This window comes from Orcinus orca, chromosome 2 (genome assembly GCF_937001465.1).
Source record: "Orcinus orca chromosome 2, mOrcOrc1.1, whole genome shotgun sequence".
NCBI classification, from domain to species: Eukaryota; Metazoa; Chordata; class Mammalia; order Artiodactyla; family Delphinidae; genus Orcinus; species Orcinus orca.
Window position 1 is genome coordinate 172,221,161 of NC_064560.1, and position 16,351 is coordinate 172,237,511.

The 16,351-nt window shown below is 47.0% G+C and overlaps 1 protein-coding gene across 1 annotated transcript in view; it reads right to left on the reverse strand.

The window, feature by feature from the left end:
* DPF3 (double PHD fingers 3) overlaps positions 1–16,351 on the reverse strand; it is a 260,049-nt gene that overhangs the window by 149,683 nt on the left and 94,015 nt on the right. The window contains exon 2 of the mRNA XM_012537113.3: positions 915–1,075. Within this exon, the coding sequence (XP_012392567.1) occupies positions 915–1,075 (161 nt within the window). The remainder of the gene's footprint in view (positions 1–914; positions 1,076–16,351) is intronic.

Sequence of the window (16,351 nt, forward strand, 5' to 3'; positions counted from 1 at the left end):
TGCCAATGCAGGGGACATGGGTTTGAGTCCTGGTCTGGGAAGATCCCACATGCCTCAGAGCAACTAAACCTGTGTGCCACAACAACTGCGCCTGCACTCTAGAGCCCACGAACCACAACTACTGAGCGTATGGGCCACAACTACTAAAGCCCATGCACCTGGAGCCCCTGATCCACAGCAGGAGAGGCCACTGCAATGAGAAGCCCGCGCACCGCAACTAAGACCCAAAACACAGCCAAAAATTAAAAACAAATTTTTGTAATATACCCTTATAGAGCCAGAAAACTGAATTCTTATAATTACCTCCCTGATCTCCACCTATTGGTCTTTCTTCTGTTCTCTGGAGCCTAGAAGACTAGTATCACAGTAATAGTAATAATAATAATATCAACAATAACAGCCAACATTTTTGGAGCACATACTTACTAAGTGCTAAATTCAGGTTATGAGCTTTTTATGAAGATTTTCATAATCCTGACAAAGTCCTGAAGTAGGTACAATTATTATCCCATTTTACAGATGAGGAACCTGAGGGCAATAGGTTTGATGACAAAGCTCAGCCTCCAACCAAAATCTGACTGCGGATTTCCAGCTTATAACCACTAAGCTATAAAGGTGAAGAGGGCTGTCATGGCCTCAGTCTTCCCTTTTTTGGGTTAAGCATCCTGACTTCTTTCACTCTGCCCCTCCCTGCCAATGTGGCTTCAATGTCCCACACCACCATTGGAGCACCCTTGGAGCACCCTGGAGTTATAGAAGCAGTTGAGTTTCTTGAAAGCATCCTAGGCTCCCTGTACAGCTTGCACCACCCCCATGCACACCCAAGCTGCGGGGATTGCCAGACAATCTCTAGTCGGCCTGCATCCAGGCTGGGATCCTGAACATGTGCAAGTCCCAGGGGTGGCATGGCTCACCTGGGCCTCGGTGCCTCTTCTCCATCCAGATGTAGCAGTTGTTCTGGGCCACCCCGGTCTGCGAGTCCAGGAATGGGAGACGCACGCTGCGCTCTGCGCAAAGGCGCGAGTTATAACTCCGGCAGTGCTCAATGGCCTCCTTGTAGAACTGGTCCCCGAGCCTGCCAGGAGACAGAGAGAGGAGGAATGAGGCCAGGGAAAACCAGAACACACGCAGAAGGAAACTGAAGTCACCCACCCACCTCCCAGAGAAGATTTTGCTGTTATGAAGACCAAGGCAATGTGTACCAAGAGCTTTGCCAAGCAGCGGAATCCAACTCAGTGTCAGGTCTCCAATAGGTTCTATTTCCTGTACTACATCCACCAGGAAACTTAGAAACCCCTTTAACAAAGAAATGAGGACCCCAGGAATAAACCACCAGTAAAAGTGACATGTCCCTGTTCTAGGAAGCATGAGGTCCCACTCCAGAATGGAGGTAGCTCTAGAACAAACTCCTGCATGGGATCTACTAGGACACCAGGCTTCTAGAGCCCCCTGCCCCTTAAAATCCCCCATGAGCCACACTTTTTTCTCAGTGGTAACCAACAAAGGCACTCTAGATTGAACCCAAACCACCAGCACAGATACAAAGATTTCCATTACAATAGAAGAGAAACACGCCATAGAAAAGACTAGAAGGTCAGAGGAAACATCCTGTAAAAGTAGAGCTATTATGGAGGAAGGAGGTGAAGAAGGGCATGCACCAATCTTTTAAAACCACACACTTAAAGAAAAATAACTTTCTGATGGAAAACAAACAAAAGAAACATTTGAAATAATAATAGTTGATTTTTGACCTCAAAATAATTCAATTCCCAGAGTTTAATACACAAATAGAAAGACCTTTCTGGTTTGCTGGAGTGGTGATCTGATTAAGCACAGTAAATTTTAGTGTCTGAATCTTTGGTATCCTTGGACATGTGGTGATGCTAATAATTTTAAGACAATGTCCTTTTCAAAAACCAAAAATACAACATTCTATAATTGATCAATCTTAAAACATAATCAATGAGATCAAATACCTAACAAGTAAAAGATAGGCATATGGCAGAGGTTAATAATGACCCAAGGGACCTTCCCTGGTGGCGCAGTGGTTAAGAATCCGCCTGCCAATGCAGGGGACACGGGTTTGAGCCCTGGTCCGGGAAGATCCCACATGCCGCAGAGCAACTAAGCCCGTGTGCCACAACTACTGAGCCTGCGCTCTAGAGTCCGCGAGCCACAACTACTGAGCCCACATGCCGCAACTACTGAAGCCCGCGCTCGGCAACAAGAGAAGCCACTGCAGTGAGAAGCCCGTGCACTGCAACGAAGAGTAGACCCCGCTCGCTGCAACTAGAGAAAGCCCGCGCGGCAACAAAGACTCAATGCAGCCAAAAATAAATAAAATAAATTGAAAAAAAATAATGGCCCAAGGAATTACAGATGTAATCACATGATGTCTACCAGGTAAAGCAGAGATTCTTAGTGAGGAGAGTGAGGAAAAGGCAGGAAGAGGAGGAGCCTCAGGGATTACAGAGCCAAAAGGGAGACTCAAGCAGCTCATTTTGAAGGGACATTATGAATGTCCCTATTTTTTGGTCTATGTAGATCCAAGAATGCCAAAATGGGGGGGGTGGGGGGGAGGGGTCTAAGTTTAAAATAATATATTTCTTAACCAAAATATTTAGAGCAGTAAAGAAAGAAAAATTTAAATGGATTCTTCTGTACTCTTTTTCACTTTTTTATTGAAGTGTAGTTGATGTACAATATTTTGTAAGCTACAGGTGTACAATATATAGTGAGTCACAATTTTTAAAGGTTATATTCCATTTATAGTTATCATAAAATATTGGCTATATTCCCTGTATTGTACAGTATACCCTTGTAGCTTATTTTATATGTAATAGTTTGTACCTCTTAATACCCTACCCCTATCTTGCCCCTCCCCCTTCCCTCTCCCCACTGTTAACCACTAGTTTGTTCTCTTTATCTGTGAGTCTGCTTCTTTTTTGTTATATTCACTAGTTTGTTGTATTTTTTAGATTACACATATAAGTGTTATCATACAGTATTTGTCTTCTTACCCTTTTTTAAAAGTCAATGGGTCAGACTGTACCAAAAATTTTAAAGCAAATTCCTTATTCTGGGAGGATACAATCATTGAAGCTTCTGAGGCATCTTTTGGAAACTACTTGTGGACGTGCCTCCTAAAAAAAAGCCCTTTGCTCCTTTTTTACCTCTGGGCATCTTCCCTCTCGCAAGGACGGCATAACAGCTCAGAAAGTGTCTAGCAGTTGCAAAACCTAACTGTAATCAAATTATAATAGTCACACAGCTGGAAATGAATTGGGGAGGGGGAATGAAAGCCCATCAAAATGCTATAAAATGGAACTGCACAAAAGCTGATGTAATCAAAGTTAGTAACAAGGATCATGAGATTGATCAAAAATAAAGAACCATTTCCTGCAAAGCGTTCGCATCTGTGTCCCACCAGTTTAAATACCTCCTTCTGCTAAGGCGATGCAGCTCAGTGTAACAGAACTGTCGAGGGCAGCTCAGCCCAGGCAAGGTGACACACAGCCTGTCCAGGGTGTCCTGGGGGCTCCAGCTTCCCTCCACATAACAGAGACCAGTCACATCACATGGACGAGAACTGACAAGAACACACGACAGAGAAGCGTCTGATGTGAGAAGCCGTTATCTGGTTTCCCAGGATATTTTGACAGACTGCCAAGAAAGATGTTAACTATTCCAATTCCAAAACTTCTGCTTAAAGAGAAACCATGGAAGGAAAGGAGGGAGGGACGGAGGGAGGGGAAGGAAGGAAGGAAGGGAGGGAGGGAGGGAGGGAAGGAGGGAGGGAGGGAGGGAAGGAGGGAGGGAGAGGAAGGAAGGAAGAAAATTGTACACTAAAACTCATCAACTGGATAGCTAGTGGGAAGCAGCCACATAGCACAGGGAGATCAGCTCGGTGCTTTGTGACCACCTAGAGGGGTGGGATAGGGAGGGTGGGAGGGAGGGAGACGCAAGAAGGAAGAGATATGGGGACATATGTATATGTATAACTGATTCACTTCGTTATAAAGCAGAAACTAACACACCATTGTAAACCAATTATACTCCAATAAAGACGTTAAAAAAATAAATAAATAAAATAAAGATGCCTTCAAAAGAATAAAAAATAAAGAAAAAAAAACTCATCAGCTGGAGAGAAGAGGGTTTCCATTTTCAAAACAAACTTCTGGAAGCCAGTACAAAAGAAATCTACAATAGGATCTCAAATCAGACTTTTCTCGATATGCCTGGAACTCGCTTCCAACAGCTTCAATCCCAAAAAGAGAAACAAGAAAGTGAACTTGCTGAAAATGAGAAGTGCGTTTGGCCAAGTCCATGCCCCATACTGAATGGAACGAAAAAGTCAAACAAAGTGGCTCACTGGGTGAAAATTAATTTCATCTTAAATACTTTCCACTTTCATAACATGCAATGTTATCAGTAACAGGCATGCTGCGGGGAAATGTGTATTTTTAAATGTAATCTTTGTGTGAATGATACCTCCCTCATGTAAACAGGAGAGATTTTCTGAGGACTGGAACAACCGTATTAAAGACTGAAGCTACAAAAACGTGACAGCCGTCACCCTCTGCCATCGCCTCCAGGGAAGTCACTTTTAAACAGGCCAGGCATTGGCAGCGATTTGGAAACAAAAGTTTAAAGCCTTTTTTAAGATATGTGAGGAGAAAAGAGACTTCATCCTCTGATAAATTCAAGCTGCACTTCTCCAAAAGTTAATTAGCCAAAAGCTTCACAGGGCTTGCTCTGTTCTCTAGAAGAAAATCAATGGCCAGGTCTCCCTAACCCATGGAAAGCAATTTAAACAGGAGAGGGGACAAATGTCCTTTTCAATGTGGTATTTCTTTTTTTTTAAATTGAAGTATATACTTGATTTACAATGTTGTGTTAATTTCAAGCATACAGCAAAGTGATTCAGTTATACATACATATATACATATACTTTTTCAGATTCTTTTCCATTATAGGTTATTATAAGATATTGAGTATAGTTCCCTGTGCTATACAGTAGGTCCTTGCTGTTTACCTATTTTATACATAGTAGTATGTATATGTTAACCCTAAATCCCTAATTTATCTCTCCTCTCCCCATGTGGTATTTCTTTTTAAAAAATCCCACATTGGGGGCTTCCTTGGTGGTGCAGTGGTTGAGAGTCTGCCTTCCGATGCAGGGGACACGGGTTCGTGCCTGGTCCGGGAGGATCCCACGTGCCGCAGAGCGGCTGGGCCCATGAGCCATGGCCGCTGAGCCTGTGCGTCCGGAGCCTGTGCTCCGCAACGGGAGAGGCCACAACAGTGAGAGGCCCGCGTACCACATAAAAAAAAAAAAAAAATCCCACATTGATAGGATCCCAGGGGTGACATTTGCATTAAAGTTGCAAGGGGCAGGGACTTCCCTAGTGGTCCAGCAGTTAAGACTCCTCGCTCCCAGTGCAGGGGGCCCGAATCAGGGAACTAGATCCCGCGTGCATGCCACAACTAAGAGTCTGCATGCCACAGCTAAGACCCAGCACAGCCAAAATAAAAAATAAATAAATATTAAAAAAAAAGAAAAGAAAAGAAAGTTGCAAGGGGCAGAGGAAGGGGCAGAGGAAGCTGGGAAAGGCTGGCAGCAAATGAATCATTTCGTGCAGTGGTGACCAGTGTGCCCCAGGCTGGGACAGGCACAGCCCAGCCTCAGCCATCACCTGTCTGCATCAAACCAAGGGGGCTAGATTTTCCACAGGGTGATAGATGTCTTGGGCTCAAAGAAGCTGGCACGAGGCAGAGCTGAATGATGGTCTCATCAACAACTGACTTCAGGCTACTCAAGGCTGAAATCAGAAGCAGGAAAGGCAGGGGGAACAAAGTGCTGGGCTCTCTGCCAGAGCAGGAGCCCCTCACGGCCTGCTGCTTGGATCAGTGCTGGCTGCCCCACGCCGGAGCTTTTGTGAGGGGTTTTGTGGGATCCTTAGCCATCCCTTCTGGAGTGAGAGAGCCATCCTAGCTCTGAGAGCCTTCCAGTGGCCCTCCTTGAGCGTATCTGTGGAGAAATGGATTCTAGGCACCAAAGAGGATTCAGAGTGGAAAAAAATAAGACTTCTCCAAAATGACTGCCAGCTAGGCTCCACATGTGATCTTCAGAGCCTGTCATACCCTCTCCAAGACGCCCTGCTCCCCTTCCTCACACTTCCACCTCCCTCTCTCGAGACCTTGCCTGTTCTCTTAGATTCCATGTCCACTGTGCCGAACAGACTCCCAACTCCGACCCCCAACCCAGACACCTAGGGCCCCTCCCTCTTCATTGTCCCTGTGGTCCCATGTTCTGACCCAAGGACAAGTGTCCTGCCCTGCCTCAAACATGTGTCCAAGAGTGAATTCTTCATGCCCTGCCAAAGACTGCTCCCTCCCCAGTCTCCACAGGGGTGGGAGCGGGGACCTGAGGGAACCCTGCTCTGTCTCTCCCCAGCACCGTGTCCTTGACCCTCCTCTATCCTTCAGCCCAGCTGGCACTGGATTCTTTCATGTCTCGGGGAGCTCTCCCATTCTCTCCTTTCCCACCCCGTGGCCACAGGTCCCTTCCAGCTGTAAAAACAGGACCTTGGCCCATCACAGCTATTTGTGCTCATAAACAGAGATAAGCAGAGATAAAGAGGAGCTCAGGCCTGTGGCAGATTGCTGGCCCTGCCTTCCCCCATCGGCCCCTCTTCTCTGTGGGCACCTGGCTTTCCTGCTGTCTCACTCAGCTGCCCAACTTCCACAACGGCCCACACACACACATTAAAACTCATCTACACCAATTTGCTAACTTCCTCCTGTTTGCATTTAAACACGTTTAACTCTAACTGTGGCAGGGAAAGCCATCTCCCATTTGTGTCGTGTTTTGTAATAATTAGCAAGCAGGGGGCAATATTTGCCAAGGTGGGGGAACCTTTTCATTTTCCTCACGGTTACACTGTTCCTCAAGCTGCCCTTGAAAGAAAACCAAGTTTAGTGTTTGTTATGGACTGAATTGCATCCCCCCCACACCCATGAAATTCACGTGTTGAAGCCCTGACCCCACAATGGATGGTATTTGGAGATGGGACCTTTGGGAGGTAATTAGGTCATGAGAGTAGAGCACCCAAGATGGGATTATGGCTTTCTCTCTCCCTCTCCCTCCCTCTCTGTCTCTGTCTCTCTCTTTCTCTCTCTCTCTCTCTCTGCCATGTGAGGACATAGCAAGAAGGCAATTACCTGTGACCCAAGAAGAGGGCCCTTACCAGACCTCACCTAGACCATGCTGCCACACTGATCTCAGACACCCCAGCCACCAGAATTGTGAGAAATAAATGTCCGTTGTTTAAGCCACCCAGTCTATGGTTATTTTGTTATAGCAGCCCCAGCTAAGACAGGGTTTCTTATATAAAATAGGAAGGGATATAGAGGATTTTAAGAGAGAGATTCAATCCCCTTCCTCCTCATTCTGTTCTCTTCCAACAAAAACAACAATAATAATACTATTAACAATGGCAATTTTAACTCAACTCAATATTTAATATTTGTCTTCCCTACTAGACTACAAACTCCACGAGGGCAGGGACCACATCTGCAGGGCCACTGCACACAGCCATTCAGATTTTACACTAAACCACACCAGGCGCACCTTTCATATAAACTCCAGTGTGAATCGTACTGGAGCAGTGTAACCCAGCAGCCCTGCATACCTGGCTTTTTTAGTGGTTCACCTCCAGCATCTAGCACAGAGCCCAGCACACAGTAAGTGTCCAATAATTCTTTGTTGAATTGCTTTCAACAACTCATATACCACTAACTTATGGCAGGAGTTTCAGTCAGAGCAGTAAAGCATATGGTGCATGCATGGTCTTCTGAGTTTTTTGCACATATAGGTTGGGGATTTAGATTACATGACTGTCTACTTGCAACCTTAAAAAAAATATTAAAAGAATGTTTGCAGGCACTTCCACTTAGTCCTCAGCACCCGGCCCCTCTTCCTGCAGCAGTCTCCTGACTGCAATCGCTACGGCTCTTCTCCTACCCAGCTGACAAAAAGAAGTCTCCCTCGAACCCAGTTTTCAATCTTGCATTCCTCAGTACAGAAGCCAAGATGGCTCCCAAGAGTGCCAAATTCTTCTACTGAGCTGTTAAGGCCCTTGGAGAGTCTTGGTATTGAGGTAGAAAAGAGACTTGGAATCAGGCAGATGAGTCCAGCTCCACTGCTTACTGGCTACACGAACCTGGGGCAAGTTACTTACTCTCCTTGAGCCTAAATTCTCCTTCCCACAATATGGGTACATAGCTCCTACCTCAGCTCCAAGATAATTAAATGAGAACCTCTGACTCACAGAGGTAAATGCCTGTCATCAGTGGTGATTCCTCTCTCCTTCCTTCAAAGAGCAGTGTTTTCTGCCACTTTATGACTTGACCCTCTGCCTGAGCAGGCTAATGCCCTCCATGTGACACACATATACACAACAGTATCTTTGAGATTGTCAGGTACCCACACAAACCTCCAACCCAAGACATTAGGCAGCAGGGTGGTGAGGCACCAAGGAGAGCATCAAGGAGAGCAGAGTAGATGCTGCACGATGATCTCAGGAGTCTAAAGCCTGCCCCAGGTGCAGAAACCACATCTGGCTTGTTTGCTGCTCTATCTCCAAGCCCAGCAGAGCTTGCTGTGTTGGGTTGATGATGAAGGACTGAGTGGATGAATGAATGAATCCTTATCTGACCTTCCTGCGTATATGAAGCAGACAGGCCTTCCCTGGACCCCAACAAAATACTTTACTCAGAAACCCCCACCCCGAGTCTGGAATTCTTGCCTCCTGTCCTTGGCCTGGTTGACCTTACCCTGTTCAAGGGCTGGCTGAAGTCCCACCTCTTCCAGGAAGCTTCCCCAGTTATTCCTGCCAATGGTTCTTGCTCTCTGCCTCTCTGAGCTCCCTAATTGTCTCACTCATGTTTGGCCAGTCTCTACCACCGTCCTTCTCTCTCCCCACCCAACTGGATTATAAACATATTGAAGACAGGGACTAAGAGTTATATACTTCTGTGCTACCCCACCAAGCACAGTGCTGAGAATGGAGAAGCATGTGATAAATACAGATTGCTTGTTTGAAATGTCACGCCATCCTTAGCAAACTCATGGGAGCTTCACAGTTGGGGGATGCTGAGGACCTTCTTTCTCCAGATGATAATGAAGTGAGCCTGAAGTTACGTGGCTTCTCCAGAGCACAGGATTAGGCATCTGAAAACAGATTTCCTATAAGTTCAAATTCTACTGAATTCTCTTCATCATCTTAAAAAGGGTCACTTCAGCTCTTGAGATTGTATTTCTCCATCTACAGTACTCACGCCAAGATGCAAAACATTCCTCTTCTGTGAACTCTATAAGAAGCTCACTGAATATTGTGCTGTGCTGTCATCAGATCACCCCAGGAAAACTTGCTCCTCTTCTGCTGATGCAGGAAACACCCCTTCTGTGCTTATCAAGAATGCCGTCACTCCACCTTCCAGAAGAAGGATCTACGGCAGAGGTTCTCAAACTTTGGTTTGTATCAGCATCAATGCGGGCAGGAGGGTGGGGTGGCATTGTGCAATTCTGATGCTGGAGGTGTGTCTGTGATCCAGACATCTGGATTTTTGACAGATTCCCCCAGTGATTCTGAGAAATATGAGACTCACTAATTGAAGGACAGTTCCCCCAAACTCCAAAGCAAGGGCAAGAACAAGAGAACCCTGTGATGCTCTTCAGCCATGTTGTAACAGCAGAGCAGGAAAGCCTGGTTAACTGACTTTAACTCAGCTTGTTTTGTTCCTGTGGGAAATGTTTTTCAGGCAGCAGACATGGATTAACCTGGCAGCACTCACCTGCAGCAGACGCGTCCCACAGAAGTCCGCATCTCTCACAAAACATCCACAAGGCCTGGTCAAGACAACCGTACGGAGATCCTGACTTCCTTAGGGCGGTCACTCTGGAGGCGACTCTGACCTTCCTAACATCACAGGAAAGGCACCTGGGGAACGAGGGTATCGCCTTGCAAAAGCCAAGTCAAACGAAGAATTTGAACCCTAAAACTCCCATCGTGACTTGAAATGCCGCTCAGTCTGACGTTCAGGCCCGCTAGACCCAATAAATCTCTTTTCCGGCATCTGCTCTGGTGAAGATTTTTCAGGGACTTATTATGCAAAGCTGCCTAAGCAAGACGGAATTTATATTGAGAACCTGGCCATGATTTCTGAGCTGCCACTGGGTGTTCTGATGACATATGCAACTTGGGGTTGAAGTCAAGGGGCAGCCAAGGACAGGAGACTAGAGGTAGGAGAAAAGCAGTGTGATTCCTTCCAGTAAATAATGGGAGAATGGGGGAAGGGGAGTGAGAAAAGGGGGATGCTCTGGGGGGGGAGGAAGACTGTAGCTTTTCTTGTATCCAAGGTTTGCCTTTCAAATGGCATCCAGACTTGACAAAATAAATCTCTCCTCCAGAGGCTAAAGAATGTGTAGAATGCAACCAACTTTCAAAAGTGGTGGTGGGGGGGATTGCTTTATCTAGGGTGAAGCATACCTAGAAAGAAAACACACACCCACCACAGAAACTTCATTGATTAAGTATTTTTAGTTTCCCTGGTTCATAGACTAAGTCCTTTCTGAAATCCCAGCTATGTGCTGGACACCAGTATGCTGTCCCCTGAGGGTGATGGCCAGGAGAAGCAGCCCATGGATTAGAGACAATTCTCGGACAAACACATCCTTAGACCCCATCTTTGCTGCTGGAAAATAAGAGCCTCAGTGCTGCCCTCCCCAGTAAAGGGAATATTGGTCTGGCATTTAAAACACAGCCACAAAGAACACATCCTCTGTAGTCAATTCTTGATGCAGCAGTCCAAGGGATCTTTTTAAAATGGAAATCAGATCACGACATTCTCCTCCTTAAATCCCTCCAATGGCTTTCACTGCACTTAGAATATAATTTGAACTCCTTCCCGTGGCTACAGGCCCCCAGACTATCTGGCTGTGCCCACTTTTCCTGCTTCATCTTGTCTCCTACCCTCCTTCCCTACTGGACTCCATCCTCACTGCACTTCTTTCTGTCTCTCTAATAAACTAAAATCATCTCATCTCAGGATTTTACACATGCTATTCCCTGTTCCTGGTATACATTTCTCCCAGATCTTCTCATGGCTGGCTTCTATTCAAAGAAGTCTTTTTTCACTCACTGAATCTAGGGTAGCCCAACCTATTCCACTCCTGCTCTAGCCTTTACTATCTCATACCCTATTTTGTTTTTTCCATACTATTTACTGCTCTAAAAAAGTCTCTGGGGCTTCCCTGGTGGCTCAGTGGTTGGGAATCCTGCTGCCGATGCAGCGGATGCGGGTTCGAGCCCTGGTCCGGGAGGATCCCACATGCCGCAGAGCAATGAAGCCCGTGCTCCACAACTGCTGAGCCTGCGCTCTGGAGCCCGCGAGCCACAACTACTGAAGCCCGCGTGCCTGGAGCCTGTGCTCCACACAAGAGAGGCCACCATGATGAGAGGCCCATGTGCCGCGGCGAGGGGTGGCCTCTGCTCGCCACAACTAGAGAGGGCATGCACGCAGCAGGGAAAACCCAGTGTGGCCAAAATAAATAACTTTAAAAAAAAATAAAAATATAAAAAAGTCTCTGCTTTCTCTTGGCCTGCTGATCACCTCTACATAACAAAATTGTGAACTCTGGGCGAGAAGGACCTTTATCTCCCTGATAACTGCATCCCCTACACCTAACACAGGATTTGGCACATAGGAAATGCTTGTCAGATAACGCTGAAAAAATAAATGAAAGATCCAGGCCAACCTGCAGCACAGAGTTTGGAGGGTATGGAAACCCAGCCTTCCAGAGGGCAAGAAGGTCAGTGGACTGTGCCCCCAGCACAGGCAGTGAAATCACACCGCCACCTTCTCACTTCCGATCCTCTCACACACCCGTGACAGTGGGTGAGGGACCAAGTCTACTGTCCATACCCAAATCCTGCTCATGACCCCACAACACCACCTATACAACCCAAAGCCTGGAGAGAAGTGGGACCAAGTGGATAAATGCTGCTATTCATGGTATCAGCCACTCCTTTCTATGCCCAAAAAGGACTTTCCAGGACTGATACTGGCACCATAAACTAGTGGTGGCCAGAAGTGGTCCCCAGAGTAACTTACTCCAGTTCCCTGAAAGGGCCTCTCTCTGAATTAACCTCCTCTGTGTGTACGTTCTCAGAGAGCTGACCCACATGTCCTCTTCCAGAGCCCCAAGCCCACCGGTAGTGGCAGAGGCAGGAGCAGCGTGCGGGTGGGGAAGCACTGCTTGATGGGAAATCAATGGGAACTTGAAGGTCATCTGGAGGGCGCTGTCTCCCCATCATGCACCTGCTGGGATGGGATTTGTGGTCCTGACCTCGCTTGGAGACCTCTGCCCTCCTGTCAGAGTTGGTTAAAATCAGCCTGCCGAAGCAAACACCCTGCAGACCAAATGATCTCTGGGCCGTCCTTCGAAGGGACATCAAGCCAAACAAAGAAGCACTGAGTCTCATTTAACCTGCCACAAGGTTGAGAGTCACCCCAATTTCTCTTGGCAACCCCCTGGGAAAACTGTCCCAGGCCTGCTGCTTTTAGAGGCACATACTTGTAAACCTTTTAATAAAGACAGAACAAAGCCAGGCTAACCGAGAGGCTGGTCATGTCTCCAAATTTAAATTCTCTGGTGGAAAAGGTAGAGCTGTCTTGAAAACTCAAGACCAAAACTGAAAGGTGAGTGCACTCTAGAAATACCTAAATCTGCCCTCATAACCTCTACATCCCAGGATAATGACAAAGGATACCAAGACCTCCACACTGCTTAAAGGAGGTCTATTTTTCTTCCCATCCCAACAACTATTAGGAAACATGACTGGATTTAGAACCTGATTCTCCTTTCCTCATGGACCTATTTTCCCAAGTCCCCTTCCTTCCTTCCATCTTTCCTTCTTCCCTCCCTCCCTCCCTCCCTCCCTCCCTCCCTCCCTTCCTTCCTTCCTACCTCCCTTCCTTCCTTCCTTCCTTCCTTCCTTCCTTCCTTCCTCCCCTCCCATGCCTTTCCTCATCTTCTTCCCCCAGTCTTTCCACCTCATCAAGAGTCAGTTAACATACAGAACAGGAGAAAAGCATTCAGCCCACATCTCCAACCCAAAAGGTGAAGATGAGTCTGGCATAAAAATGAGGACGAGACACCCTCAACATATTTATAGAAGGATGACAAGATGATAATGATCATAAAAATAATAGTGGCAAGGTTTCCATTTGTTGGGCACTTACCATGTGTGCCAGGCACTGTTCTCAGCACTTTATATGTATAATCTCATTTCATCCTCACAACAACCCCATCCTTCTATTTCCCCCTATTTCACAGATTAGGAAACTGAGACTCAGAGTTTTAAGCGATGTGCCTAGGGTTTTAAGTGGCATTGTGAAGACAGAAGCCCAGGCAATTTCAGTCTTGCTCTCGGCTGCTACACTATCAACCTCCCACAGGGACACCACCGCCCTTTCACGGTGAGTTGAGCCTCCAGAACTGGAATGACTTGGACAATACGTCTTTTTTTGGAGGCACCTGGTTTCTCTAAGAGCATCACCAATTTGCTGGGTAATCTTAGCTACTTCTCTTTTTGGGCCTCAGTTTCCCAAACTGCCAAACAGTCCAGAGGTAAACTTTCCAATCACAGAGTCATCCTCAGTAACTCAAGAAGTAGGTTGATTATGGGGCTGCCTGAGACGATACCATCAGAGAAATACAAAATGTCATGGTGTAGTTTAGAAACCACAGCCATCTGGAAGGTGGACAAGTGGTGATGGACTCTGAGAGGCCCTGTGGGTCTGAACATCTACTGAAGGGAGGAAAAGAAAGATGCCAGGTTATCATAAACTAGGGTCAGAGTTAAGAACCCCAGAGAGTTAGAGACCGTCTGGTCTGATGCCTTTGTTGTACTGCAAGGAAAACCAACAACCAGAAAGATGAGGTGACTTCCTCCAGTCACACAGGGGCAGGGCTGAGAGTCAGTCCTCAGCCTCCAGGCTGCCAGTTCAGGGACTTCTCCACTGTTTACAGTAGGGGTCCGCAAACTGCAGTCCCTGGGCCAAATCTAGCTCACCGTGAATTTCTATAAATAAAGTGTAATTGGAAGACAGTCACACCCATTCATTTACGTACTGACTGTGGTCACTTTCATGCTATTGTGGTAGAACTGAGTGGTTCCAATGGAGATCGCACGGCCTGCAAAGCCTGAAATATTTACCTTCTGAATCTTTACAGAAAAAGTTTGCCAACTCCTGGTTTACAGTATAAGCCTTGAATAATGAAAAGACTCCACCTTTGGAATGAAAGAAAATAGAATGGGAGGCCAAAGAGTCTTAAGCAGATAGTTTTACAATTATCCCAGCTGGGTACAACTTAATAAAAACCCATAAATACAGTTAATAATAAGGAAAACAAGCACTAGCTCACCCTACCTATTTAATAATTATCATTAACCACAGCAAGTAAAACTCATCACTGAAAATTTTTTTCTAGCCTCCCTTGAAAGCCCTTTTGCACTTAGGAAATACTCTCGGCCAATGGGCAAAATGATACTTCATACAATTGCACAGACCTCATTTCCTCCTGATGAGTTAAAGACTGTTGCTGAGGCAGTGGGGGGATTGAGAGCAGTGCCCCTCCCTGGGGTGCCCTCTGTCAAAGAGGAGGTGTTAAAACCCACTTGTCCCCCTTACTCTGAATAAAACCATCAGGAACAACCAGGCACAGCAGAGACTCTCATTTATGCTTCCTCTGCCCCTGGTGCTTCCCTGCCTCTCTCCTCCATCTCTCTCTTCCCCAGAAAGTGATCAGAGTCAGCATAAGGCTGAGAGAAGCATCCCAGCCCTTGGCTGTTTTGATGAGGATGGTCCATCCCGTGGAACAGAGGGATGGTGCTTGGCCCCCATGGGCTGAGGTGGGAATCAAGGCTGGACCTCCGTTCTAGTTCAGAGTTGGAACTTAATCACTGGGGGTAGGCAAGTCTCTCAGCCTCTCTGGGCCCTGGGCTCCCACCTCTCAAATGGAGAGAATCATCCTCACATATTCCAAATGATGGAATATGGACAGAGCCCAATTAAGGGACAAGGCAGGTCAGCCAGGCAGCACCCTGGGTCCAATCTCTAAGTCATAGTAAAACCCCACCAGGAATGTGGAAAGTTGCAGAGGCTTATATTTACCAGCACTATCTCAGGCAGAGAACTTCAAGAAGTAGGACCCGGTCTTTGTGGAACAGTCTCGGTTCACATCGAGGTCCTGGCATAACTGCTAATAACTCCTGCTTTCCCTCTCAGAAGTGCCTCTGCTTGGCTGATAAATGATCAGGTCACCCTACTGATAAGCTGTTTAGAGTCAGAGAACAGTGAGATTCCCCCCACCCAGAACATGGTCAGTGATGGCAGTAAATGGGCTTCTAAGGAAGACATGTCCAGTTCGGTCAAGAATTGGGGTGCAGGTCACGGGCCAGAACTGAATTGTTGGGACGAGAAAGGAGAGGTTGCCTCCAGTGACCCGGCTTCTCTGGTGGCCCCTCAGCCAGCCCTTTGCCTCTTCTTATATTTGTTAAATAAATATTTAGAGAATATCAGCCCTGGAGAGAAGAGGGGGCTTCAGAAAGGACTGTAAGAGCAGCGATGTACCAACAGGTACTTACCACCTGCCTGCACTGCTAAGTACCTGATCTACAATCCCCAGGACCAGGTCCAGTCCAGGCCCTTCACTGAGCCCAACTCTGACTCGTTCTGGGGACCTGGACCCAAGTGAAGCTCAGAGCCTCCTTTTCTTCTTAGAAACTCCTTCCCACGGGGGCTGCACCTCATCTACCAATTCTGCTCAACCACAGGGACGCACGTGGCCATGCTGTGTTCTGGGAACTCCGTCATTAAGCGAGCTGAGAGGCAAGCGAAAAGAAAGAAAGGAACAGAAGAGCCAACTTGAGCCAGAGGCTGACGTCTGTGGGGGAAGAGGGACGGGCAGGGCAGCTGATTAGAGAAAAGGTAACAGAGGAGGAAGAGGAAGGGGAGGAGGAGGCCGGGGACAGGAGTCAATATAGCAGAGAGGGAGCAGCCTGGAGCACCTGCCTGCCCCACAGTCATCAATATCTCTTCTGAGGACAGGTTATCTGGGGAATTTATGCTCTCTAATAATTACCTTGCAGAGGGTTACACTTATCTTACCAGAAGAATCTGCCAGTTGCCAGACAACACAGGGTTCTGGTTAATTCCACCCACCCTGCCCTCCACCTCTACCCAGCCCTCCCAGCTCCCCAGCTCCAGTCCTCTGACCTCT